This window comes from Botrytis porri (assembly GCF_014898465.1).
Source record: "Botrytis porri strain MUCL 3234 chromosome Unknown BPOR_015, whole genome shotgun sequence".
In the NCBI taxonomy this organism is placed as follows: Eukaryota; Fungi; Ascomycota; class Leotiomycetes; order Helotiales; family Sclerotiniaceae; genus Botrytis; species Botrytis porri.
In genome coordinates this window covers 705,021-732,487 of record NW_024066089.1, presented here as the reverse complement: position 1 = coordinate 732,487, position 27,467 = coordinate 705,021, and the positions used below count along the sequence as shown (strand labels likewise).

Here is a 27,467-nt window from a genome sequence, read left to right as displayed (position 1 = left end):
AGCATACAAGGTAGGTTCACACTGCATAGAGGCTACTATAGTAGAGTAGTTAGGAATTTGAATCAAGAGTGGGTGAAAGACCGAAAATAATCTGAATGGGACCAATTGATTTCGTAAAGAAATTGACATATTCACTAGTTATTCACTATTCACTACTACTACTAATAATAATAATAATAATATGGTGTGGTGGTGGATCTGGACATCGATGCAAATCTACCACGTGCTTACGTTCTACATGACACTGAAACGACGAATTGATGTCTGCGTTGCTGGACTTGGCCTGCATCGATTAGTGAGTGTCTGTACAGACCGGCTGTGCTGTCCTTTGTGTCCTTTGAACATAATCTTGCATGATCCGGAGAATTCGGCTGAATGTGAAAGTGCTTCTCTTTCGATTTGCGTTGTCAAGCCTAAAAGGATGATCACCGCAGGCATGTTTTATATCTATCTCTCCGGACCAAAATGCATCAATTTTTCGTATTACGGTGGTCCACGGGTACTACTGTACAACTTTCCGCAAGAGGGAGGATTTCGGACAAATTGATTGGAATCTACGAAGTATACTCTATACTCTGTAGAAGATGAGAGAGAGTTTGTCCTTTCTTGTAGGGAAGAGCTTGGACCAGATTTCACACTGTATGGTGGTAATCACAACGTTTCAGAAAGACTGGAGACATTGAATGATATGGAAGGGATTGGAGTATGGAATACGGAGTGCTGGGTAAGAAGTTGGAACCTATTCAAAGTAGAAATATCGCGCGGAATTTCTCCTCTCACGCAGCCATTGCCAATTACAATTGATGGATCCATTACCCGATAAACGAGCTGAGGGAGCCGCTTGCATACCTGGCCCCCCTTATTAGGCTACTAGGTAGATTGTGATGGCTCAATATCAGCCAATTGAGGTATGCTCGGCGTTACGATCTCGTATTATTCCACCTCGTCTTGGGAGTTCTCTGGACAGTTGAGAATGTACATTGTACATTGTACATTGTACAGGCACAGGCACAGGCACAGGCGATCAGATCAGCACGTACTCTCAAGCTTTTCCCATCGCTTGTTGAGTTGGAAAAGCCGAATCAGTTTGAGGTAAGAGAAATAAGAATAAGAGAAAAATGACGCGTCCATGTGTTGAGGATTGTAAGTTGAGTTACTCGTAGTCATGAGCCAAAGGAATAAGAGGGGCATGGATAGCACAATACATCCATCGTATAGTGAGTGTCCTTGTGCTAGATATGTACGATGTATAATAAGGGAAATTCTAATGCAGGAGAAGTCTGTACCTATTTATTTATCTAGTATCTAGTAATAATAACTATGCATACCTACTCGTATATACTTGGAATTGGTCAACAGTTCCAAATCTGGAGCCAAATCTGGGATGGAATCGGTTTGTTGAACAATTGACAGGCAAAGAGTAATAAATGATATCAATGCTCGCAGCTACCAGATGAGTGTTGTTTGATAGATGCTCGATAGCTACCTTCTCCTTCACCACCTTACCACATATGTACCTTTTTCGTCCGGTACTTCCGTCCATTTTATGAGACCTCGTAATTGAATCATTTCATGTGATGCAGACGAATTACTCTGTGAAATCACTTTGAACCCTTCACTCCCAAATAGACTCCCCCTTATGATCATTGGGCCACAGGTTGGAAATCTTATCGAAGGTGTTCTAAAGATTAATCAATCTTCTGCTCTTTTGACGACGCCCGTCTTTTCACCTACCTACCTACCCACCTACCTACCCACCTACCTACCTAGGTACTTCCACTTCTTCCTACCAACCTCTTCATCTTTTCAACCCTTGGATATATATTCTTTTCCATCTTCGATTCTCTCCCTCTTCCCCTTGCTACACATTTCAACCCCTAGACTTCTCGGACGATTTCCTCTCATGCATTTTTTATTCATCTTTCATTCTTTCTCTCTTTCTCTCTCTCTCTCTCTCTCTCTTTCTATTTTGAGCATCGGTAGTCGGACCTCCCGCCTCTTATCCTCCACCAGTCCTCTCTCATCATTCCTTGGTCTCACAAAAGTGACGTCCCCCAGATCCCGCCAAACCCCCCAAAAATAAACAAGATGCTAAGCAGGTACATGAATTAGTACGCATACCGGTAGTTTAATTCACCTGCTTTCCCCCCAAGATTATTCATCATTCCTCATTCCTCAACATCAATCACAATACTCCCCGATTCAATCTTTACATTCTTTTGGATTTTGGTTCAATTCTTATCTCTGTTTGCAGCGTTTCGAGCTCCATCTGCCGCCGGGTTACAAAATTGGGAATCATTGTGCTGTTAGATAATCAACCGTTCGACAAAGAAAGAACAAAACGCCAAAACCCTTATTAGACTGTGTATATGTCATAAGTCAACCATATTAATTTGAAGGTCCATCCGGAGCTCGCGGAATCACCGCTTCATTGATATATTTCTCACCTTACTATTATTCAAAAGTAAATTACATCATTCAAAATGGGCCGGAATCGAGGTACGCTGGAATGCGCCACCATATTTACAAGTCAACCATTGCTAAATAGCTCTTTCCCTTAGTTATGTCGTTCATGTCCCAGTTTAGGGACAGAGACTCCAATAGCCCTACTCGACCACCTCCAACCACAGGTCGAGCACGAAGTCGAACTGAATCCTACACACAGCAAGGATCTCAAGATACAGGAAAATCGTCCTCGGGAAGAGAACCATTTCCAGCTTCGAGTTTCCAAATGCCCTCTCATCAGGAATCCCCTTCGAGCGAAGTTCGCGCATCTCCACAGCCGACTCGAACAAGGGAACGAGCATCTTCCAGACCAATCTCTATGGCACAAACCTTTCAGCCTCCGCTGATGGATGTGAACCAAGAAACTCTGCCGGAATTACAACCAATTTTCACATTCTTGAATAGTCACAGCAATAAGTTGTATCAGGAAGGGTATTTCCTGAAATTGGACGATCAAAATATACGTGCGTAACATATCCTACATTGGTGGAGCATTACAATCTAACATAATGTAGATGGCAAGGCCAATGCCGACCGAACCTGGACAGAATATTTTGCACAGCTTGTGGGAACCATCCTTTCATTGTGGGATGCAGCAGAATTAGATGCTGCTGGGCAAGATGGAGAGGTCCTTCCGAAGTTTATCAATCTCACAGATGCCTCGATCAAAATGGTTACTTATACTCTTCTCAAAATTGGTACGATTTCACCTACTAATAGATTATAGATTGAATCCCTGCCCACACGGTCACCCACAGAAGCCCCTTTGCAGAATATCCTCAGTATATCTACAGCTGGTAAGAATAGATACCTATTGCACTTCAATTCACATCACTCGTTGGTTCAATGGACCGCCGGTATTCGTCTTTGTATGTTCGAGCATGCGACATTACAAGAAGCCTACACAGGTGCGCTCATTGCTGGTAAGGGTAAACTATTAAACAACATCAAACCCATCATGGAGCGCTCAAGAATCCAAACCGCAGACTGGGCCCGAGTGAGATTTGGCGCTGGAACGCCATGGAGACGATGTTGGTGCGTGATTACTCCACCCGATGAAAAAGAGGTCCAAAGATTACAAAAACAATCCCAAAAGAAGAGGTCAGCATACGATCGCTCCCGCCCCCCTATATTGAAAGGCGATATCAAGTTCTATGATTCCAAGAGAACGAAAAAGGTTCGACCAATCGCTACGATTAACGATGCGTATTCTGCGTTTGCTATATATCCTCAATCCAAACCACTCATCGATGCTTCCACTTTGGTCAAGGTTGAAGGATCTATCACGATTCACTCAACCCCCCCTTTAACATCTGAAGGATTCGTTTTCGTTATGCCCGAGGTACATCCGGCTGTAAGTGGCTTTGAAATGATGCTCCGATGGCTTTTCCCAGTCTACGATACATTTGGTCTGTATGGACGCCCTGGCCGTTTGGTTGCAGAGACAAATGACACCCGAAGTTTGATGTTTGCAATGCCAGAACACCGAATATATGGATATCTAGAGACCCTCGATGTTTCAAGTCTAATATCGGAGCAAGGGAGCGCTAACTGGCTAGAATCTGAATGGAGAGGAAGAATGAAAGATTTGACAGCTAAGCGAATGGTGACCCTCAGAAACAACAGCCAAAGAAATAGCCAGTACGGCAGTAGAAGAAGTCGCAATAGTGCAGGAAATCCCCGAACTCGCGTTCAATTTGACGATGCAGCATCGGTTAGATCATCACCATCGATACAATTTGGTGCCCGTCAGTCGGGAGATGTTGGCTATGGCGGTCTCCCCAGAATTGATTCGGCACCTGTTGCATTTCAACAGTCAAAGACCTCAGGAACGATTCATCAAAGATCAATATCTGAATCTCAACCACCAAGCCGTGATCAGAATCAAAATCCTTCTGTCTTTGATGGAGCTTATGAACCTGCTCCTATCCCACCTCTACACACTGGCTCAGGTTTGAAATACGCACAAGATGCTACACCCTCCCCCGACCGCCTCAGTTCAGAAGATGAGCAAGCAGCCAGTGCAACCCCAGTTCGTGAGCTACAAGAATTGCAAACCATTACGATTCCAGAACCTGTAGCTGCACCCCCAGCTTTCAAACACGCGCCGGGCGCTAAACCCCCAAGCAAACCCCTGCAATCAACAGATCTTCGAAAGGCGAACAATCGCATGTCTACCGCAACATTATCTCAGTTAACTGGTGCTGCCGGTGCTGGAGCCACTTATCAAAGTCAAGATCGACGAGGATTGAATGCTCAAACGCATGACAGAATTGAGGAGGATGAAGATCAAGGTAGAGGGGTACTGTCAGACGTCACCAGAAATCACCATATGCCTGCTAACCATAACATCATAAACGAAGGCATCGTAGCAACCTACGAACCTCGTAGCGAACAAGAGTCCACTCTTCCCTCGAATCGCGACCACATACCGTATCAAAACCAATACTATCAATCTAATAATACAAATTTTAATTCAAGATCACAACCAAATCTCTCAAACGATATGCTCCCACCAAAGAACGCCTCAAGCCAACCATCTCATCTACAGACCAGCCAAAGCATCTCGAGAAAACCTCTACCTACACGAGAAGAGAACCAATCAAGCCCTAATTCGTCGCACCCACCTTCCAGCTCTGGGAGCTTGACTCAACATATTCTCGATTCAGGCGCTTTCGACTTGATACTGCCTAAAGCAGACGACTTTAAGCTTCCGCAGATAAATAGGCATAATAGTGATTTAAGTAGTGCATATGACGACGCTGCATCGACTGGTACCCCGGATTATGCTAGTACTAAAAAGTCTGTGCGATCTGTTCGCACGCAAGAGTCTGTCGAGAAGCCTCGAGCAGGGAAGAAAAAGATCATCGGCAATATCGAAGTTGGGCAACCACTTTATGGTGACGAAAACACATTGTCAAAAGGGGTTGATATTGATTTTGGCCCTACCTTTGATCTCAATCGAGCACCCGGCCAAAGCTCTCCAAGTCCTCCTCCAAAACAAATTAATTTTACTCAGTCCAGTCCTGAAAAGCGTCCAAGTCATGAAAGATCTCCTAGCGGCAATGCACTAGCTTGGCAACCTGGAATGAGTGCAACCGCTGCTAGTAATACCTTTGGCCACAAACAAGGTTTGACGGCGGAAGAGTATGTTCAACAGCGTTCCATGGTTGCTGCTGCCACACCGCAATATATTCATCAACGTCAACCTTCAGGCAACATTCTACGTGCAACTTCTCCTACGCCTGCACGCGCCACACCTTCCCCTACACATGGACGATATACCCCTTCCCCTACGCCAGGTCAAACTTCTAAACGTTCCAGTGCACTTATAGGTCAGCATTCACGCCATAGCTCAGCGGATTTATTAAATTTCAATGAAGGACACGGACAAAATCGTCACTCACGCCATAGCTCAGCAGACTTGTTAAATTTCAATGAAGGACATGGTCAAAACCGTCACTCACGTCGTAACTCGACAGATCTGTTAAGTTCTGCGGAAGTATACGGTCAACAGCAACATGCACGTCACAGTTCAGCTGATCTTCTACGTCCAAGCTCTAGAGGTGCAAACAGAGTCCTCGGGCCCTCTGGAAATGGAACCGTCACAACAAATCTCTCTGCCCGAGAGCAAGCTTTTGTTGCTAAAATGACTGGTGGACCCCTGATTGCCATGGTTAAGAATACCAATAAAGATAATGTCGTTTCTGCTGGTCTCGTTGGAGCTATTGATTCGCGTGAGAAGGAAAAGCAACATGTCAAGCAGGGACTCAAATCTCAGTCGGTACAGCATGCAATTGCACTTCGTCAACAGCAATTGGCTCAGCAGCAGCAACAGCAGCAGCAGCAGCAAGCTGAGCAACGTCGTCTTGATCAACAATTAGCTGAACAAAAACGCCTTTTGCAACAAACTGAGCAGAACCGTCGCCAGTCCCAATATGCCAATACCAACTTTTCACCATCACAGTTTGCAGTACCTAGTAAGAGAGGTTCATGGATGGGGCCAAACTTTCCTCAGGCAGCGGCATGGACAACCCCAGGGCAATTCCCAGGGCAACAACAAACAACTCTGGCACACTCACCTGGTCAGTATCAAACAACTATGGCTCATTCATCCGGACAATATCAGCCAACGTTGGCTCACTCTCCTGGACAATATCAACCAACCTTAGCACACTCTCCTGGGTATCAAGCTTCGCCTCATCAGTATTCCCAACAACAGCAATATTTCCCTCAATATCCACCAACGCAAGGAGGACAGAGGAACTCTGGATACTATGGATAGAACATGAATTAGGTTGACAGCATAGCCTGGCGTTTTTCGTTTAGAATCTTGAATTGGATTGAATTTAAAAAGATTGTTGTTTGGAACTGAAACAAACCTTTTTTTTGTAAAATCTTTTGATCTTTCCTTTTGGTCTTTTTTATCTTTCTCTCTTTTGTTCATAGCGAGAATATGGCGTGAAGGCTCATGTAAACGGCTGGATGGGGGGGTTTCTACATTTGGTTGAAGTTGAATGTTCGACTAGCCTAGAAATGGCATATCTTTCTTCTTCTTCTTTTCTTTTGTAAATCAAGTAAATCGAATGGATGGATGGATGCTATAGAGCGAAAGGATAAGGCAAAGTCATTTGATCCTCTATACCTGAAGGGGCATCAGCTCAGGAAAAAGTAGATTAAAAGAATGTATAATTTTAAATTCTGAATTGTGAGCTTTGGAATCTTTCATTGTGTAGAGTGAATTGTTTTGTATTGTGGTATAGAATCTATTCATCTAGAATAGAATCCTCCCTCGATCGAATATCCCCCTTAGAGAATCTATTCACATCCATCTAAGGTACATTCTAATTATTCTCTCACTACGATAGAACCCCAGGGGCATAAGAATAATAAAAACCTTTGAAAGATATACGAGTAATTTGTCGAACAATATAACAATATATTAATATCACTAAGGACTATAAGTTAACGAATATCATATAATATTACAATTCCTTATTATATTTATCGTAATTTAAGACCAGCTTAAACTAAGCAATTATCATTATATAAGAAATAAAGAAATCCTTTAGAAATCTCTTCTCGTTTTAGCTTTCGTATTTAATTTTTAGTTGAGATGCTTTAATATATATGTTAGATATACTTGATAAGGTGTATATATAAAGTGTATAAGAGTAAAAAGGTATTATAATTCTATTTAATTTTTTTGTATTTGAAAGAGGCTTGTTATTTATATATATATATATAATTATTTCACTTATATATAAAATACATCTATAGGGTAAAGCGTGACATGTAATGTCACGCCCCTAGTTACATGTTTTAATAATGTATTTATAACGTGATTTATCTGTTACGGAGGTACCCGCACCGCAACATGGATTATAAGATAAACCTAAGGCCTTGGTGTTGGGACCTACGGAAACAGCGCTGTAGGGACAATCGGCTAGAGAGCACAGGTTAGATAAGCGGTAGCATCATTATAGATCACGGGATGGACATCACGTGATCAGGAAACCGACTTGTCGAAATCGGCTTTACGGTAATCGACTTGTCGATTCATGAGGTACGAAGATCTATATAAGGGAATGAGTTTCATTATAATGTAGAGCTTCGTGCTCAAGAACAATCATTAGTTTCATTACTATAGTTACGAGAATTGCAACCAGTTACAACCTTATTGAATTCCTACTTGAAGTCTAGTCTAAACCACCTCGAGAGATCTCTAGACACTTCCACGTGACCCTAGAGGCAGCTCCCGTAACAATTATAAAGAGAATAATATTATATGTTTATATTTATTATTATATTCAAGTTATTTAATTCAATCATTTAATATTGACTGTTTTAATAATCTAAAATGTTTATATGATAATCAAATTAATGGATTTATTAAGGTATATATTAATTATATTTCAAAGATTGAATTCTTTATAGCTTTTAAAATTATATACAAGGAATCAATCACCTCTTAGAATATAAAATCAGAATTCTAAAGAACAGGTTTAATTCTATTTAATCCTAAAGTTATACTCTCGAAATTAAATATTCGAATTCGTACACCTACTCCCCCCTCTTTCAACCTAGATCAATAAATTTCTCAAACCCTTTACAACCTAATTAAAGCTCTTTCTCAATTAACATTAATTAAATCTCGAATAACTTATTATCAAGTAAGCTCCCTTATATTTATATTTAAGATTATATTAATTTTAACTAAAGGTATAAAAAGATTAGCTTATAAAAACACACTTTTAAATATAAAGAATCATATATTTTGAATAACAAATGAAATATTAAGTAAGTATTAATATACGAAAAAACCCTAATTATATTAAGGAGAAGTACTCATTAAATAAAAGGTTCTTGATATATTATTTCAATAAAAAGTTGATATTTAGATTCAATATAATGAGTATTAAAAAGAAGGAAATTCTAATAAGGAAGTATCTTTTAATTAATGTTGTAATAAATATAAAAAGATAGATTATAATATAAAAACCTATCAAAATAATATAATAGATTCTAAATTATTAGACTCTTAATAGTTTTAATCAATTGATTTAATTATTATTGAATAATATAGCTTTAAAGTAATAATTCGAGGTAAAAGTAGTTGATCCATTAATATGACCGACCTACTAATAAACTACGTTATACGGTTAACATTATTTAGAATTTTAAAGATATTTCTCTTTTATTTATAAGATTGAATTAAAAGAAATCTAAAAAAAATGATATTTTCTAATATAATATGAATATTATTAGAACACGTGACTAGGGGCATAACATTATATATTATACTTTAATTTATAACGTAGTTTATTAGTATATAACTCATATTAGTATATAGTCTACTTTTACTTTTTCTTCGATTTTTAATATACTTATTAAAGTATTTCAATTATTCTAAATCTATTTTATTATTTGTTTACTTATTAGATATAGATTTAATAGTTTATTCCATAAAAAGATTTATTTTAATATATTAATTAAAGAGATAAACTTATTCTTAAACTATTAGAAATAAGGGAATAATTTCATTCTTTTTATTTCCGTATATTATTACTATAGTCTATTCTCGATTATCTAATTATACTAATCTGTTTTTATTATATCTTTTAATATTAATAATAATTATTATATATATAATCTTTATTATAAAGCTTATTTCATTGAAATTATAAAAATCTCTATTCAAAATACTATATTTCGTTTATATATTTGTAATTAATTGAAATCATTCTTTAATAAGCTTAGGATTTTTATAAAAAACTTTTTAAAAATTATAAATATAACTAAAACATATCTTTAATTTGATTTAATATTTTACAAACCAATATATTTAAAACTTTCCAATATTCTTTACATTTTTCAATTCAAGAATATAATTTATTATATCTTCTATATTCTTAAATTTAAATAAAAAACCTCTTAAATTTATATTAAATATATATTCGATAATAATATTCTTTTCTAATTCTAAAAGATTATAAGATTTATATTGATATTTTATATAAAAAATAAAATTGTTAATTCTATATTATAATATTATATATAAAATATTATATATATTGTTCACAATAAAGGAGCAGGCCAGTGGAATGCATGTATTATTGACTATGTAGATTAATTGTACTAAGGTAAAATCTAACTACGAAGTGGAAGTGATATATGCACAGTAGCTTAGAGCACGTGCCACAACTTCCAACACTCCCCCAGAGAGCTTACTCTCTCAGCTTCAGTAGTTAGTTTCTTTAAAATTCCTTTTATACGCCCAATAACTGATTGCTTCGAAATTCGTTATTCCTTGATCGTAGGGTTACTGTTTTAATATGGTAGACCATCAAAATCCGATCGTATGCGAACAGACCTTAAGCTTATCTGTTATTCCACGTGATTTTCTTGAAATCATTAATTTTTTTTTTTTTTTTTTTTTTTTTTTTTTTTTTTTTTGATAAATTCGACGTAAGATGAATCCAATGAATCTGATGAAATAGGTGAAATGGGTGGATTCAGTGATTTTGGTCGATTTGGTCAATTTGGTCGATTTAGTCGATTTTGGAGCACATACCACAACTTCCAATACTCTCCCAAAGAGCTTACTCTCTTTGAAACCCCAGCATGTTCTTGAATCTCTCAAATATCACCCTTGCGCATGGTTTTGTTAATCCATCTGCAGCCATATCACTTGTATTGACATAGCTGGTATTGACTAGATGTTTTTCTGTGAGATCTCGAATGAAGTGGTGACATATGTCAATATGCTTTGATCGCTCGTGTAGATGTGGGTTCTTGGTTAACGCTAGCGCTCCTTGGTTGTCTCCGAGCATTTGAACTCCGCTGTTGCTCCCGATATACTGTGGTCGCTCTAAGTCCCTCAAGAGTTGGGCTACCCATTGCCCTTGTTTGGTGAACATCGCCATGGAAATGTACTCAGCTTCTGTACTAGATGTAGCTACAGATGTCTGCTTCTTGCTTGCCCATGAGATTGGTCCACCATAGAACATTACTACCCCACCAGAGATGCTTTTTCGATCGGTTCTATCGCTTGCCCAGTCTGCGTCGGTGTATACTTTGATGGTGCGTTGTAGGAGGTCATATTCTTTGCAAATATCTGATTGAACTCCCCCAGGCCCAAAACGTAGTTTCTGTTTAATAGTTGACCTCAAATATCTCATAAGGTTTTTGAGTGCAACGCTGTGATGTTTGGCAGGGTTAGACATAGCTTGTGCTAATCTCCCGAGACCGAATGCGATGTCCGGTCTAGTGTAAACCATAGGGTGGATCGTACTGCCGATTGCTTGCTGGTATTCGTTTACATCAGTGAGCTCGTCGTCTGGGAGCGTTGGTCGTAGTTGGTTGTAATCCGAGATTGGTATCTTCCTTGGAGTGTGTTGACCATGGGAGATCCCGAATCGGGTAAGCATTGCATCCAGATACTCTTCTTGATCCATAGTTAACACTCTCTCTGATCTGTTACGAATGATGCGCACTCCTAAGATCTTACTAATCTCCCCCAGGTCTTTGGTGTTGAATCGAGCAGAAAGGTTGTGATAAAACCATTGAATATCTCGTTTTTGTGCAGCAGCAGTAACAATATCATCTACATACACTAGGAGAATTAGCTGGCGCGGGTGATTGGTGTATAAACACGGATCCGCAAGGCTTTGTACGAAACCCATCTTGGTTAACTCTCCTTTCAGAAGAAGGCTCCAATCTCTACCAGCTTGCTTTAGCCCATAAAGACTCCGAAGTGCATGTAGAACGCGGCCGCGACGAACATGAACACCTTGAGGGGGTGCTAAATAGATTTCTTCTTTCAAGTGTGATTCGGTGAACGCATTTTTGATATCGAAATGGGAACACTCGAGGTCCTCTCTTGCAACAATTGCAAGGAAAAGGCGAAGAGTATCGAGTCGAACAGTGGGGGCGAAGGTTTCGTTGTAATCTTTACCTAAAACTTGGCTGAACCCTCTAGCCACTAATCTGGCCTTGAATCGCTCTACCTTATTATCCTTCGTCTTAACAACAAATACCCATTTCGTTGAAACTAGATTGCTCCCTTGTGGTAAAATGAACTCTTCCCAAGTGCCATTCTTGACCAATGAGTCTACTTCTTCTTGAATTGCAGCTTGCCAGTCTTTCGCGTGCTTTTTGTCTGCCATTGCTTCTTTATATGTATTCGGTATCTTGATCCCGAGTATTTCCGTTGCTGGTAGAGCGGTCTCAGCTTCTGCTGGTGCATCTGCTAAAATAGTCAAGATCTTCGAAGCAATTTCATTATTCGTCTCCTGTTCGAATTGATGAATATTTGGAATGGCAATCATGGCGTGCTCAATTGATTCTGATCCTGGCTTATTTAAGGAAGCAAGTAAGGCCCGAATGATTTTGGAGTCTCTCTGTTCTTCTATATCGTCGTCATCGCTTCTCTTTCTCTTCCTAAGATTGTATCTCAAAGGTGGTGTGGAAGTAGATGCAGATGTAGATGCAGTAGGTGGTAAAGTTTCATTAGGTAGTGCAATATCAGGTAATACACTCTCAGGTAATGTACTCGAATTCGATGGTGTATGATCAAGTGGTAAAGTTATATCCTCAGGTGCCCTTGACTTCGGTGGTGTATGATCAGGTGGTGAAGTTATATCAGGTAAAGTAACATCACTTTCTTTGTTGTTTTCCCCTGCCGGTCTTGTTAAATCATCAGCCACTTGTCGGATATTTCCATATTCATCTTCATCAAAGCGTGGTATTTCAGTCTTTGTTCGTTTTGGTATTGGCAAGCGCACCTCTATCGAGTCTGTGATTATTTCATTTGGTGATATTGGTGGATCGACTGGAATAGACGATGATTCAGGGACATTCTTAGGTCTGCCGCGAGGCCTGCGATCAGGTTCTATATTCTTGGTACCTTGTGATCCAGCTACACAGTTTCTGAGTTTGAGATCCAGATCCCCTCCTTTGTAGCTTTCGTCGATTGTAACACGATAAGAGCGGTAAGTATAACCTAGCTCTGGTGAATAAACCTTTATATGCTTGGTGGTGTCTTTTGAGTATCCCAGGAATATCCCAACCCTTGCTGTGTCGCGAAGTTTATCATGCCTTTGTCCTTTTGGGATGGTTTTGGGGTTGATATAGGCGTAACATCGACTCCCCCAGACCTTGCATGTATCGATATCTGGTAATGTGCCTGTAAATGCTTCGAGTGGGCTTCGATCGATTCCATTTGCATCTGGGCCAATACTAGTGCGGTTTCGAATGTATACGTCGTGCTCGACAGCTTCGTCCCAAAATTCTAATGGTAAATGAGCTTCTTTCAACATTGCTCTCACGTCGGTTTCTGCGGTGCGTATATTGCGTTCAGCTGGACCATTTTGGTGAGACGATACAACCACTGTAACCTCTGATCGCACACCAGTCTTCCATTCCCGGACGGCTTGAAGAAGCTCTGGTGCATTGTCGGTTCTGGCAGCAATTACAGCTACTCCTGTAGCAAGTTCAATTTCTTGCTTCCAGGCTTTCAGTAAGGGTATTGCATCGCTCTTCTGTTTCAATAGGATGACCCAATTTACCCTTGTGGCGCTATCGATAATAAGGAGAAAGTATCTGTGCCCTCGAATGGTCCTTGGGAAAGGGCCAGCAACATCGAAATGGATCAATTCTAGCCTTTTGGATTTTCGTGCACTTAGTTGACTTGGGATTCTGTTAGTCATCTTTGTGAGAGCGCACACTTCACAGACATCAAGAGTTGAAGGGACCTTGATCGGTCTCTGGAGTGTAGTGACTTTGTGCAGATTCCTGATTTTGTCAGGGCCGAGATGATTGAAGCGTCTATGCCAGATAAGGTATCTTTCCTTCTCCGTCATGGTTAATTCTTCGACTTCCCCTTTTGTACCATCAATGATCTCTGCAGAGAGCGCAAAGAATGCAGAATCTTCGTATCCTGGTTTCACATGCGAGATGATATACATCCCATCTTTCATTGTTGCTTTGATGATCTTATTATTCTTATCGTTTTCTGGTGTGAAATACATCTTCTTGAGACTGAATGTACCCTTGAGTCCTGCCTCACAAATTCTCTTGGCTGAGAGCAGGTTGACCCCCAATCCAGGTACATATAGCACACCAGCTAATGATGTCCTTGTTCCATCCTTGCACACCATGTCCACTGTTCCTCGCTCATCCGAGTACATAGCTCCCCCACCAACCGTTATCCTTCGTCGCGGAGTACGAATTAGACTTCTGAATAGAGAACGTTGGTCAGACATGTGTGAAGTGGCGCCGGTATCAGCGTACCATTGCGATGGGGATGCCTTACTAATACTTTCTTTGGTGAGATGACAATGCTCAGAATCAGACTCACTATCGACGACACTTTCAGTAGCATCGGAGCTTGATTCGGCGATATGAGCCTTGTGCTCCCTGCGTTTTTTGTCTTTTCGCACTGGAGAGGTGGATTGTCTTCTCTTCTGTTTGTGCTTTGAATCGGATTTCAAGAGACGCTTGGCGCGACGGAGCTGGAAGCATTTTAGGACTGAGTGGCCAGGTTTGTCGCAGAGTTCGCAAGTGATGATGGATGTGTCGGTCTCCGAGCTTGTGCTAGCCTTACGCTGGCGATGAGGTGGGACATATTTCTTTCCTTTTGCAAGGTGTGCCGAGTCTCCAGAGGTCTGGATCTCTGCCTCTTTGACCTGTAGATGCTTGATCTTATCGTCAATGCTTAGAGTAGAACTGACGACACGGATCATATCAATGATGACTTTGTACTCATCAGGGAGAGACAAGGTCAGGCTTTGAAAGAGTGATTTATCTGTACACAAAGCACCGGCTGAAGCATCCGCAGATAAGAGCTTTCGTCGAAGATCCTTGAGCTTATCCCATGCACCTATAATAGTCATATCAGGGGTATCGTCGAAAGAGAAGGTCTTGATCTTGAGGAGGTACTCGTCTGCTGCGATATCATCGATTCTGGAGTATTTGACGGCTAGATAATCCCAAAGTTTCTTTGCTGTATCATATTCGTCCACTAAAGCCTCATCATCGTCAGATAATGAGCGACAGATGTAAGATAATGCACTAGCGTCGTCCTTAAGAAAGGTGGCCTTTTTGTCGATATTGAGTCGAATCTTTGTAGTGGTACTGCCGCTGCCGCTGGAGACTTGAAGTTCTTCGAAATCCTGGATTAAGTTGTCGGCTGCTGCAATCCGTGCATATTCATGCAATGTCTTTTCGCATGTATAGAACCAACCTTTTCCTCGAAGTTGAATTCTTATTTGACGAGTCCAGCGTTCGTGATTCTCTTGAGTGAGAGGAGGGATGCGCTTGGAGTAATCCTTGGATCCAGTGTCTTCGTTCATTTTGAAGGTTCTGCAAGTAGAAAGCTTGCGTCGATGACCTAGGCGTGATTGATGGTGGAATGAAAGAGTGGAAGAGGAACTGTTTAAGACTGCGCTGTCCCGATTGGGATGTACTAGTGTTTGAAGGGAGAAATTCTCTTCAAGGCGGGGTAATTAAGAATAGTGAATTTTGATTTGTAGATAATGATTTTTGAAGTGATATCGAACACTATGTAGCAGGTGATGCTCTTCAGCGTTAAGCTGGAATGAATGGTCTTTTCAGTAATAACTCGTAGTTTTCTTACTTGAGGAAAAGGCGCGATGTAAGTGGTTACTTCGCTGTCGCTGCTCAGCAATCTGTTTGCTGTGCGCACCTCGTATGTTGACGTCGCGTTGCGTAGGAGCTTCTCGTCGTCAACCTCTCCTTTGGCAACGTAAGCTATTCAAAGAGCTTTCGGCCTTAGTCTTACTGCAGAGCTACCGGGCTCATAACCTGTTCACAATAAAGGAGCAGGCCAGTGGAATGCATGTATTATTGACTATGTAGATTAATTGTACTAAGGTAAAATCTAACTACGAAGTGGAAGTGATATATGCACAGTAGCTTAGAGCACGTGCCACAACTTCCAACATATATTAATAATCTTTTGAATACTTTAATAATAAGAAGTATATAGGCTTCTTAATTATTCGAATTTATAATGAATTGTTAATAAAATATATAATGAAAGAGAAAGGTATAAATTGAAGTGAAAATAAATTATATATTAATATGAGTTATATACTAATAAACTATGTTATATAGATATAGTAATTCCCTTTTTATATGAAAAGAGTAGATAGAAATAAACAACTCTTTTACTCATATATATTATGTATACACATCTTATCAAGTCTGCCCAACAATAAGTAGGGTTAGTATATGTATATATATTTAGTAAATTACTTTTTATATAAAGAGAATAAACAGAATAAAGTAATTCTTTTTATTTTAAAATGATATTAATATAATAATAATTAATTATTAAATAGCTTTAAGGCTTTTAAGAATAAAAGCTTAGAATAAAGTCTAGAGAATATGAGATGGTCATTTAATGATCAAGATGTTAATAATCATGAAGCGGAGGTACAAATTATAATCGATAAGTTGCAATTCACAGTGAGTATGAAAAGTTGACGATGTCAAGATCCTAAGTATCAAAGCAAAACAATCATCAAAACAATCCCAGAAAATCATAATAGTAAAGTTTGTCAAATATATATTGACTATCTAATGGACGAAAAGAAGTGTCTACACAAATCTTCTCTCCGTAATTTATATTTTTGAATAAAAATTACATTAAAAATACTGTACACGATACTCAACAGTATCCATACCTCGTTCAAACATAGGAAATCCTCCAGTTCAGTTCATACCACTCATTTAATCTCCACCTTTTTTCCATCACCTAATTTACAAAAGAGCAATAGCGCCCATGATGACAGCAATCAACCCCATGGAGATGCTAGAACGGCTAGCAGAACCAGTGACAATCATGCTTGGGGATGCAGTCGCTGATCCACTTGCGGCAGTGATGCCAGTGACAGTGACAGAAGAGGTTGGTTGAGTGGGTTTGTTGATACCTGTTCCACTAACATAATTTCCAGAGGTACCGTTGGTAGATGAGCCAGCTGAGTAGACTGGCGATCCTGTAGGAGCGATAGCTCCTGGTACAACAACAGTGGATGAACCAACTGGGTAGACTTGAGATCCAGATCCAGTGGGGGCAACATCTCCTGGTACAACAACAGTGGATGAACCAGCTGGGTAGACTTGAGATCCAGTTGGGAGAATGGCTCCTGGTACAACGATGGTGGATGATGCACCTGAACCTGGAACAATCATGGTTGATGAAGCGACGGTGATACCCTCAGCGGATGTGACTGAAACAGCCTTACCTGGGAGACCAGGGGCGGTAGAGTTTACAGGAGATCCTGGGTAAGCAACACCAGATGGGGAGCTAGCACCGGCAGTTTGAATGATGGTAATGACGGATGCAGATTGAGTCTATGTTTGATTAGCTGTAGAACTTGAAGAAATTTAAAAGGGAAAACTTACAACAGTGAGAATAGAAGGAGAAGCGGAAATGGTGATAACAGATGGTTGAGCACATTCTTCAGAACCTGCACTGCCAGATACACCAATGGCAGAGGCCAATGGTTGAGAGGATCCAGCTGCTGGGGCAGGTGTGGTCAAACCTTGAGATGAGCTGACTGCTTGACTAGCAACTGGAACAACTGTTACGGTGCTGTAAAGCATATTTCCACTGTCAGTGCTAACAGTTGTGCCGCTACTAGCAACAACAGATGGAGATCCATTTCCAGAGTTTCCAGAGTTAGATCCAGTTTGTGTAGAAGCTGGAGTAGAAGCGACAGGAATACCGTTGGTGGAAACCACAGAAGCAGCTGGAGATGAAGCAGTGACACCAGAATTGTCAAAAGTGGATGATGGGGCTGGTCCGGATGCTTGTGCACTACCTTGTGGAATAACGACGGAACCACTTGGGGAAGAAGTTCCTTGTGTTTGAATAGCAACTGTTCTAGTGGCATAGATTGTGGAAGATTGGAAAATTGTCTTGAAGCTTGTTGATGTCTCAAGACTGGTAACTCCTTCGCTGGTCTGGGTCAAAGTGACTGGGTAGACAGTAACGTATGATTGGACGGAAACTGTGCTGTAAATTTGTTCGGTGGAAACACCTTGGGAAACCCCTTGAGAAACAGCAGGGACGGAGGCTACTGGAGCGGAGGCTACTGGAGTTGCGACAACAGTGCTAGTAGCGACACGAGTCGAGGTGCTGTAAACAGTTGACAAGCTAGTGGTTGTCTCAAAGCTGGTTGTACCTTGGCTAGTGTGGGTGAGAGTTACTGGGCAAACTGTAGTGTAAGAGTCAACAACGACGGTTGTGTAGACAGTTTCGGAAGTTTGGACTGGGGAAGAGACAGCTGGAATGGACGTTACTGGGGTTGAGACAACGGTGCTAGTACCAACAAGAGTGGAGGTGCTGTACACAGTGGAGATGCTAGAAGTAGTCAAAACGCTAGTGGCTCCTCCAGTAGTTTGAGTCAAAGTAACTGGACAGACTGTGGTGTAAGAGTCAACAATGACAGTTGTGTAAACAGTCTCGGAAGATTGGACTGGGGAAGAGACAGCTGGGCCAGTAACTTGAGCAGAACCAGATGGAACGACACTAGCACCCTCAGAATCAGTAGTTGCGGAAGGTGCAACAGTGATAGTACGTGTACCAGTAGCGGTTGACGAGGTGTAAACTGTGGAAATGCTGGAAGTGGTCAAAACGTTGGTGGTTCCTCCAGTAGTTTGAGTCAAAGTAACTGGACAGACTGTGGTGTAGGAATCAACGATAACGGTAGTGTAAACAGTCTCAGATGAGAACCCTGGTGACGAAGTAGCTGGTCCAGTAATTTGAGCGGATTCAGATGGGGATGAACCAGATGGCTTCACGATAACAGTCTTGGTGGCAGTCATAGTGGAAGAACTGTAAACAATTGAAATGGTAGAAGTGGTCAAAACACTCGTCACACCTCCACTAGTTTGTGTCATGGTAACAGGGCAAACGGTAGTGTATGAATCGACGATAACGGTTGTGTAAACAGTTTCGGATGAGGAGGCGGATGGAGAAGAACCTCCAGTAACACTAGCTCCACTGGAACTGGAAGTACCAGATGGGCTTGAGATGTTGGCAGATCCAGATGGATAAACTCCGTTAGATGCACTTGGGGATGAACCGGAAGCGACAGATGATGGAGAAGATCCAGCTGGGGCGGTGGAAAGCCCGCTGAGTTCACCAGAGCTGGTTTGAACTGGAGTAGAGGCAGAAACTGGGCAAGCAGTTTGACCAGAGAGAAGAGGGCCTGATGAAACACATGGAGCAGAAGCAGCGGCGCTGCCAGATGGAGATGAGCCATTTCCTGATCCTGAAGCACTTGGGGATGAGCCAGTTGCAATAGAGCTTGATGGAGATGAACCGTTTGATCCCGAAGCACTTGGGGATGAGCCAGTTGCAATAGAGCTTGATGGAGATGAACCGTTTGATCCCGAAGCACTTGGGGATGAGCCAGTTGCAATAGAGCTTGATGGAGATGAACCGTTTGATCCCGAAGCACTTGGGGATGAGCCAGTTGCAATAGAGCTTGATGGAGATGAACCGTTTGATCCCGAAGCACTTGGGGATGAACCAGCTGGGGAGGTGGTCTCACCGCTGAGTTCTCCAGTACTGCTCGAGGTAGCAGCTGAAGCAGTATTTCTTGCGAAGCTCACCCCACTCGATGAAGGAGAAGAACCCGAAAGTTCACTGGACAAGGCGGAGGTCATAGATGCCAAGTTGGTGCTTGAAGATCCAGTTCCGACAGGAACGACAGCAATAGGAGTTGAGCTTGGGATATCGAAAGTAGATGGGGATGCTGATGCAACCGAGGTGAGACTAATTGTGCCAGGAATGGATGACGGGGCAACATTGGTAATGGCCGAAGTAGTAAGCGATGGCAAACTGGATGGGATTGCGCCTGACGCGATGCTGCCGGCCTCAGTAACTGGGCAAACAGTAGTGTAATCGACAACGGTTTGAGTAACAACGGTAGTACCTGCGAGGGATGCTGGGCAATGGATAACATTGGAAGCACAGCTAGTAATGGTAGTGACTTGGGTAGCATAAGCTGTAGATGTGGTCAAAGATGCCGCACTAGTAATGGTACCGATTAATGATCCAGTGGCAGAAGAACCGGATGGTCGGGAAGCAGTGAAGACAGTGCCATTCGAGAAATGTCTCGTTACGGATGGGGCGGAATCAGAAGGAGCGGAATCACGACCAGAGCCAGAGGAACCGGAATCAGAGCCAGATCCTCCGAGACCGATAGAGATCGTACCACCAATACCGATGGAACCCGAGCCACTTGAACCGGAGCCAGTTGAATCAGATCCACTGGAAGCAGATCCAGTGGAAATGGCACTCAAAGCTCTAGTAGAAGTTGGTCTAGTAGTGCAAATGGCAGCTAGGGCACCAGCATTAACAGTAATAGCGGCAGTTGGTGCAATCTCGAATGCAGCAAAGTCGATGTTTGCAACGGAAGCGGCATATGCACCAATGTTAACATCGACAGCACCCGAGATGGAAAGTGGACAATTATCGGTGCTACCGATTTCAGTGACATATTGAAGCAAATCAGCATAGACACCAAGTTCAAAGCCATATCCGATTCCCAAGAGAGAGATGGTAGTGCCAGCCTCAACCCTGCAACGAATGGAAGCTTGTAGCGTGGCTTCACCAGCAAGAACAACGATAGGAAGGTCATTCATGACAGCTCCGTCGAAGTTATAGTCCTTGATAGCACCGGCCAAGAGGTCAACGGTAAGGGAAGCACCTTCTGGGAAGGAGAATTCGAAACCAGCAGAGAGATCGACTTGAGCATCAACGGAGATAACCAAATCGAGGAAAACATTCAAGCCAACCGAGACAGTATCGAGGAGAGAAATGTCAGCAATAAGACCAGCTTCGAAAATATTGAGAGTGTAAGTGGCGGATTCGGCTGCGAAGATATTGAGTTCGATGTGTCCTCCAACATCCTCCAAAGAAATCAAACATTCCAAGTTTGCGGCTTCAACAATGGTTTCGTAAGGATTTTCCAAGAACTCGATCATCTCCTCGACGATGTTGCTTGAAATTTCGGCCACGGTGTTGGTGACGACGGCTGTACCCCATGTTCGACAATCAACACACTTGATCTGGCATCCTGATGCACTTCCAAAGCTGATTCCGATATCTGCACCAAGACCGAGGTCAAGAAGACCAAATACATCCAATGCAGCACTGACTCCACTACAAACACGTTAGCAAAAAAAAGCCTAACATGAATATCATTTTTAGTAATACTTACGTATCTAACAAAACCTCATTCTGTTTCGAGCAGCCAATGTCGTGACTGCAAATCTGCTTGTGGGACGTGTGTCTTGCAGACACACCAGCGTGTACATCAGAAGAAATACCAGTATGAACGACATCTATACGATCAGAATACTTCTCAGGTGCATAAGCTGGTGGATATGCTGCTACGTTTGTAGCAAGGACTGCCCCAACGAGGGCCGTCCCGAGAGACGATGAAAACATGATTGATAGAATAACAATAAACGAAAATGAATGTGTTTAGTATGAAAAAAAAAAAAAAAAGATTGTAACAGGCCTAGAAGGACCTTTCGTAAAGAGAGTGGTAAAGAATGCAAAGCAGGCTTGGAAAGGAAAATAATCATGGAGAGGAGAACATCTTTTAAAGACGACGACCATAACGTTCTCAACCCCTTGAATCTTGGCATCGCGTTGAAGCTATCATGTTGATCATCTCGAATGAGAAAGGTAGATCTACTCTCCGAAATGAAAGTGTCTTTCCTATACTGGAGCCCCCTGTTCCGTACCTGACTTGAAAAACATCATCTCCATATTTTGTATAAAAATATGGGCTACCTTCGGACGAGATTCCAGAAGCGGTCCAGCAACTTTGCTCTCATAGACTTGATCTGATTACTGTCGAGATAAAAACAAGGTCAATGTGGATAACATAAAATAGCATTCTATCAAAGCACTTGATATAATTGGATATAACCTGGTGAGGAAGGTCTGGAAGGGAATGGAGGAAGTGAAGAATGAGAGATTGAGTATTTCCGGACTAGTAATTAACTGATCTACAGTAAAGCACGAGCTTCACACCCATTGGGAATGAATTGCCATACTCGAAAAGTCCCCTGGAAGTTATACCGTACGGCATAAAGTTGGCAGTGGGGTTGACACGTCCCCTTAGAATGGATTTGATGTTTCAAGTCAAAGATTCCAGCCTCCATAAATCGGATTTGTGTACGCATTGTGCTGTACAAGCTGTCCAACGTCCATAATATCTAGTGCAGTAGTGCAGTATTGAAAATAGCTTGTAAGTTGCTAAAGAACTCGATGCCGGTGAACCGTGCCGTAGAGTAGCGGCAGTGGCAGTGGCAAGTCCCTGGAAGCATGGTTATGTCCTTCAGAATAGGGTCTGAGAGTCGATTGAAAGGGGCAATGTTCACCTGTTTGTTTTTGCACCTTATGAGTATGGAGTCGTAGAAAATTGGAATCTTTTGACGAACCAGTGGTACCGATGTCATGAAGAGCTGATCATAGGATACTCTGTACTTTTTTTGATTATGCAATCTCTCTCACGACCCAGGTATTTGGTCTTGAAAGAATCCAAGAATAGATACGACATTTCCAAATTGTGGCTCCAAATTTGCAATTGCTCATACCAAAGTATTCGATCTGCACTTTGGCCGCCTCCTCATGACTCGACAAGGCTATTGTGCGCTAGACCCATTATAATGTTTTAGCGTACACGTCAAGCGAAATTGCCGCGACGTCGCATGAGGCTAAAAGTTATACTCAGCCTCGCATTGACGCACACAGGCTAGATTTGAAGTCTGAACTTTCATCCAATTTACGAAGTATTTTATTTGCCTTCACAAAATATCGGAGCCGAGCAAATAGGCACACTAGGACCTCGAAATCAAGTAAAGCCCGTGATCAGATCGAGGCATTATTCCGCAGTGTAGTCTCTACACCCGCGTCATTGAACGCTATCTAGCACCTTTCAAGCTATCGAAATTATCGGTCTCCTATTATCAAAGGATTCACAGCACAATCATCACCACCCAGCATGTCACTCTCTTCTTACCTCGCCAAAAATTACCTCACCGCCTCCACTCCCTCTTCCAGTACCCCCAAAGACAAAAAACGCAAACGCAAGGCTGCCGCGCAAACCGGTCTGATAATCGCCGACGACGATGCCCCCGGGTGGTCCAATCCTCAAGACAATGCCTCCGACGACGATACCCCCATGATCAGCAATCACAGCACATCCGAATTTCGCAAATCCAAAAAATCATCATGGAAAACCATAGGCGTACCTGCCCTCCGACCACAAAATGAAGACACCGCCGAAGCAGACCGGATAATCCAGCAAGCCGCCGCCGAGAACACTGCCGCTCTGCACGCCGACGAAGAACCTACTATTGAAGAAACCCGCGGCGGGCTGCAAACTCGCGATGAGGCCGCCGCGCAAGCTGAGAAGAAAAACCGAGTTGAAGCCGCGCAATGGGCGCGCGAATCTGCTTCGGGTAAGAGTAAAGCAAAAGAAGAAACTGTGTATCGGGATGCAACGGGTCGACGAATCGACATTAGTATGCGACGTTCTGAAGCTAAGAAAGAAATGGATGAAAAAGCACGAAAGGAATTGGAAGAGAAAGAGGCGCAAAAGGGAGACATACAATTACTAGCAAAGGCGAAACGAAGAGAGGAGTTAGATGAAGCGAGGTTTATGACGGTGGCGAGGGGAGTGGATGATGTGGAAATGAATGAGGAACTGAAGGAAGTAGAGCGGTGGAATGATCCCGCGATGCAATTTTTGAGTAAAGAGAAGAAGAGCAAGAGTAAGACGGGAAAACCATTATACAAAGGTTCGGCAGCGCCGAATAGATATGGTATTCGGCCGGGCCATCGATGGGATGGGGTAGATAGGGGTAATGGATGGGAGGCAGAGAGGTTTAAAGGGGAGAATAGGAGGGTGAGGAATAAGGATTTAGATTTTCAATGGCAGATGGATACCTAACCTATGTTACATATTACAAATTGTCAGTTACGTATACCCCGGGAAAGCGACGATCAATGGAGTTCAGATAATGATAATGCACGGTAGAAACATGACAATCATGTATTTTTCTATATCATCATTTCTTTCCCTATTCTATGTAGGTATTGTAGACGAACTGTGAATGGCATCTGAAAACATCAAGAAAACTTTGCATACACGGCCTAATAGACCACATATGCATATTATACTTGAGAACCATTAGTAAATCATTTCCTCCCTCCCGCATTGGTATTCGCAATTAATATGATCTCATCTTCGCCAACTTGAAAGAGATTTGCCTTCTTTCCACCCCAATGCATCATGATACCTTTGTAACAAATTCGTTGCATGTACCATAGTGACCAATGTACTTTTCCCTCATATCCATATTACCAAACACCCTTTTTTGTAAGGGATTATATCATCTCCTATCTCACATTTAACCCACTATCCACCATTAAATCCCCTCCACATTTAAATTTGAAAATCCGAAACCCTTCTCTACACAAAGATTCGGGCAACCATGATACCGTGCTTTCTAAACTTTTGGTCGCAAAAGTTTGTCAGGTCCATATTTGGTATATTTCTTGATCATCTCCATAAACTCCTTTTTAGTGGTCTGTCCTTCACCATCACCAACTCTTCCACGGAAGTGTGCCAAGATTTGACTAATGGAGACACCTGTTGAAGGCAGACCAGCAATATCTTTGGGCGTAATTGGTCCAGAACCAGAAGGCGATGTAGCTTCTGTAGTCATATCATTAGTAAATGTCTATTATCAAAAGAATTACGGAACAATGAGCACAAAAAGGCATCCTTACCAGCTCCTTGAGAAGGACTACCAGCACGGCTACCACTCGATTTACCAGGGATTGGACTACCAGGTCTTGAAGTCGTTGGTGATCCTCCCATACGAAGAGTGATCTTCTTCTTCTTTGAACCGGTTCCGTCTGACATTTCACCACCAGTGGCTTCTCCGTCGCTTGTGGCACTTTGTGGGTTGGGTGTAGAAGAACTGATTCTTGAAAGCTCGTTTGGATTCACCGACATCTTGACAATAGATGATTTTCTCTGAGGTTGACCAGGAATTGGAGTAGATGTACCTGTAGGTTGAGATGAGCCGACATGCTTCTTCTTATGCTTCTTTCTGGAAGACTCATTTCCACTAGATTCTGAAAGGTTTGGGGATCCAGCTCTCTTGAGATTCTTGGATTTCTTCAAGGGATCAGTGTGCTTAGGTCGACCAGAAGGTGTGGTGTTGCCTTTTGACGAAGTACCTGAAGGCTTTGCTTCAGCCTTTAATTTGGCTTTGGCCTCCTCATCCTTCTTCTTGTCGATCTCCTTTTGCTTATCTTCATCGGAGGTATCATCTTCGCTCTATTAAATGTTAGTAAGTAGATCAAATGACTTTTGCAAAATACATACATCCGAAGAAGCATATGGATTGCTAGAATCACTATCATAGATGAAATTCTTTTCGCGTTTCGTTAAAGCCTTTCGGACACCCTTTCCCAATTTCTTCTTTGCCTCCAATTCTTGTTCCTCTTTAATGAAGTCTTTTTCAACGGTTTCTTCATCCGCTTCACCAAACAAGTTGGCACCTCTTTGATCTTGCTTGATTCTTTCCTGGGCATCCTTTGTATCTTCATCCCTATCTGGCTCAACTGTGGCAAGCTCATCATCATCCTGGAACAAATCATCAGCATCAAAATCAAGCTCATCAATATCTCTTGTTTCATTTCTGCTTGACCCCTTGAAACTTGCACTCTCTGTCTTGACGGTGTACAACTTATTCATCCCTCGGATATTTTCCTGAGTAGCACGTTGAGCTTCGTTTCTCTCTTGGGTTTTCATCGCCCATCTAGATTCTTTAGTCTTCTTACTCAACAAAGCTTCCGCTTCATCGATTGTGAGAGTGTTGAATTTATTTTTCGAGGTGAACTTGTACCACTTCTCAACTGGAATCATCTTGAAAGCACTTCCCTCTGTGAAAAACATAACATTGACTTCTGACAAAGCACTCTCATAATTACCGACCCAAGTATTCTTGTTGTCAGCATCTTCCAGGTGCCAAGGTAAAGCTTCCTCATATCTAAGATCGGACTCTTTCTTTTGCTCTGCTGTCTTATCTAAGCGATGTACTTGAGTTGTCTTTTCATTTCGGAAAGCTTGAGCTTTCTTAGCAGCTGCTGCATTGGCATTATTGCCAGTGGGAGCTATTTGTGCACGATCGGCAGCCTTTTGCGCCTCCTTCTCGGCCTTCAATATCTCTTGTCTTTCTCTCTCCTTGGAATCGACAGCATCCTCCATAACTACATCTTCATCCTTGAATGCTTTGCCCGGAGGTGGCTGCCGAGGGTCTCTGCGATGAAGAGAAATTGGTCGCGTGAACTCGTTCTGATCCGTCGGGTCAACCTCTTTCTTTCCAGAAAATCTCATTGCATGATATCGGATTCCATCACGCAAAGCCCGCCTGGTAGTGAAGAGAGGATAATCCGTGACTTCTCCCTTGGGAGGATGAGTCCAACCACCGTATGTTTGTCTAGGCGCAACATTGCCATTGACAGGAATCGGGCCTCTCGGACCAGGTGCGCGTGGACCAGAAACGTTGTTTAAGGATGTAGGCCCATTGGGTCTGGCTGGTGTCAAGCCGTTCAAGTTCGCGCCGGCAGGTGTAGAAGATGGATTTGGTCTGCGGATAGGTTTCTTTCGTGGTCTCAAGGGATCAGCAGCCTTGACTTTACGTGTAAATTGCGGTGCGCCGCCGCTGTTGGGAGTTGGGGTAGGAGTTCGACCATTCGACATGCCAGATGGGGAGGCAGACATCTTGAATGATTATTCGGAAAGTGACTAGATTCTTGCTGACGGAGGTTCGACCGATACAGTAGACTGGACAACCGATAGAGAAATCTTTTGGAATGGACAGACTCAATGAGTTCCTTCTTTCTTGGAATGGGGTTGAGGGCTTTTGTTGCCTTGAGATGGAGCCTTGAATGATGTTTCGGTCGCAAAAGCTGAAAAGAACCGGTATCTTTAATCTTGAAGTTGTGTACATGTGCTATTTATCTCTGTCGAAAAATGTATCTGAGTAGGTATAGATGAATTGAAATGCAATCCCTCCAACGTGGTAGTTGATTGTTCTTTGTTGAAATTAAATTTGCTTTGTGGATCAACTTGGTTGACTTTCTGATATGCTTCTACCATCCAAGATCCAATTCAGTTCTGTTGCAATGACAAGCAATTAAACCCCACTAGTCCTAAAGTCGTATGGTGACTCCCGGATCGGCAATCCCTGCTCAATTGTAGATAGTAGTGTCATATTGTTCCATTTTATACTAGGGTGGCCGTAGTACCAAGCGCCAAAAGTCAAAAAGTCAAAAGCCAAAGCTTCTCGTGCTGGCCCAGACATAAATTGTTTGCATCACATTCACT

The 27,467-nt window shown here is 42.1% G+C and overlaps 4 protein-coding genes across 4 annotated transcripts; 2 read left to right on the top strand and 2 right to left on the bottom strand.

Annotated features, from left to right (window-relative positions):
- Positions 1-1,439: 1,439 nt before the first annotated feature.
- Positions 1,440-7,233, top strand: EAF01_010001 (uncharacterized protein). Its single transcript, XM_038918257.1, has 4 exons — positions 1,440-2,499; positions 2,562-2,969; positions 3,021-3,178; positions 3,233-7,233. Exons 1-4 carry the CDS (start codon positions 2,484-2,486, stop codon positions 6,788-6,790), a joined length of 4,140 nt encoding a protein of 1,379 aa, XP_038766227.1. The 5' UTR covers positions 1,440-2,483; the 3' UTR covers positions 6,791-7,233.
- Positions 7,234-16,791: 9,558 nt separating this feature from the next.
- On the bottom strand, positions 16,792-21,496 carry EAF01_010000 (uncharacterized protein; the record flags this gene model as incomplete). Its single annotated transcript, XM_038918256.1, has 3 exons — positions 16,792-17,385; positions 17,437-21,208; positions 21,267-21,496. The coding sequence occupies 3 exons, from the start codon at positions 21,494-21,496 to the stop codon at positions 16,792-16,794; spliced, it is 4,596 nt and encodes a 1,531-aa protein (XP_038766226.1).
- A 1,567-nt stretch (positions 21,497-23,063) lies between these two features.
- On the top strand, positions 23,064-24,014 carry EAF01_009999 (uncharacterized protein; the record flags this gene model as incomplete). Its single annotated transcript, XM_038918255.1, has 1 exon — positions 23,064-24,014. One exon carries the CDS (start codon positions 23,064-23,066, stop codon positions 24,012-24,014), a length of 951 nt encoding a protein of 316 aa, XP_038766225.1.
- Positions 24,015-24,095: 81 nt separating this feature from the next.
- EAF01_009998 (uncharacterized protein) lies at positions 24,096-27,286 on the bottom strand. Its single transcript, XM_038918254.1, has 3 exons — positions 25,461-27,286; positions 24,857-25,412; positions 24,096-24,782 (listed from the first exon to the last, which is right to left on the bottom strand). Exons 1-3 carry the CDS (start codon positions 26,859-26,861, stop codon positions 24,574-24,576), a joined length of 2,166 nt encoding a protein of 721 aa, XP_038766224.1. The 5' UTR covers positions 26,862-27,286; the 3' UTR covers positions 24,096-24,573.
- Between the last annotated feature and the right edge of the window lie 181 nt (positions 27,287-27,467).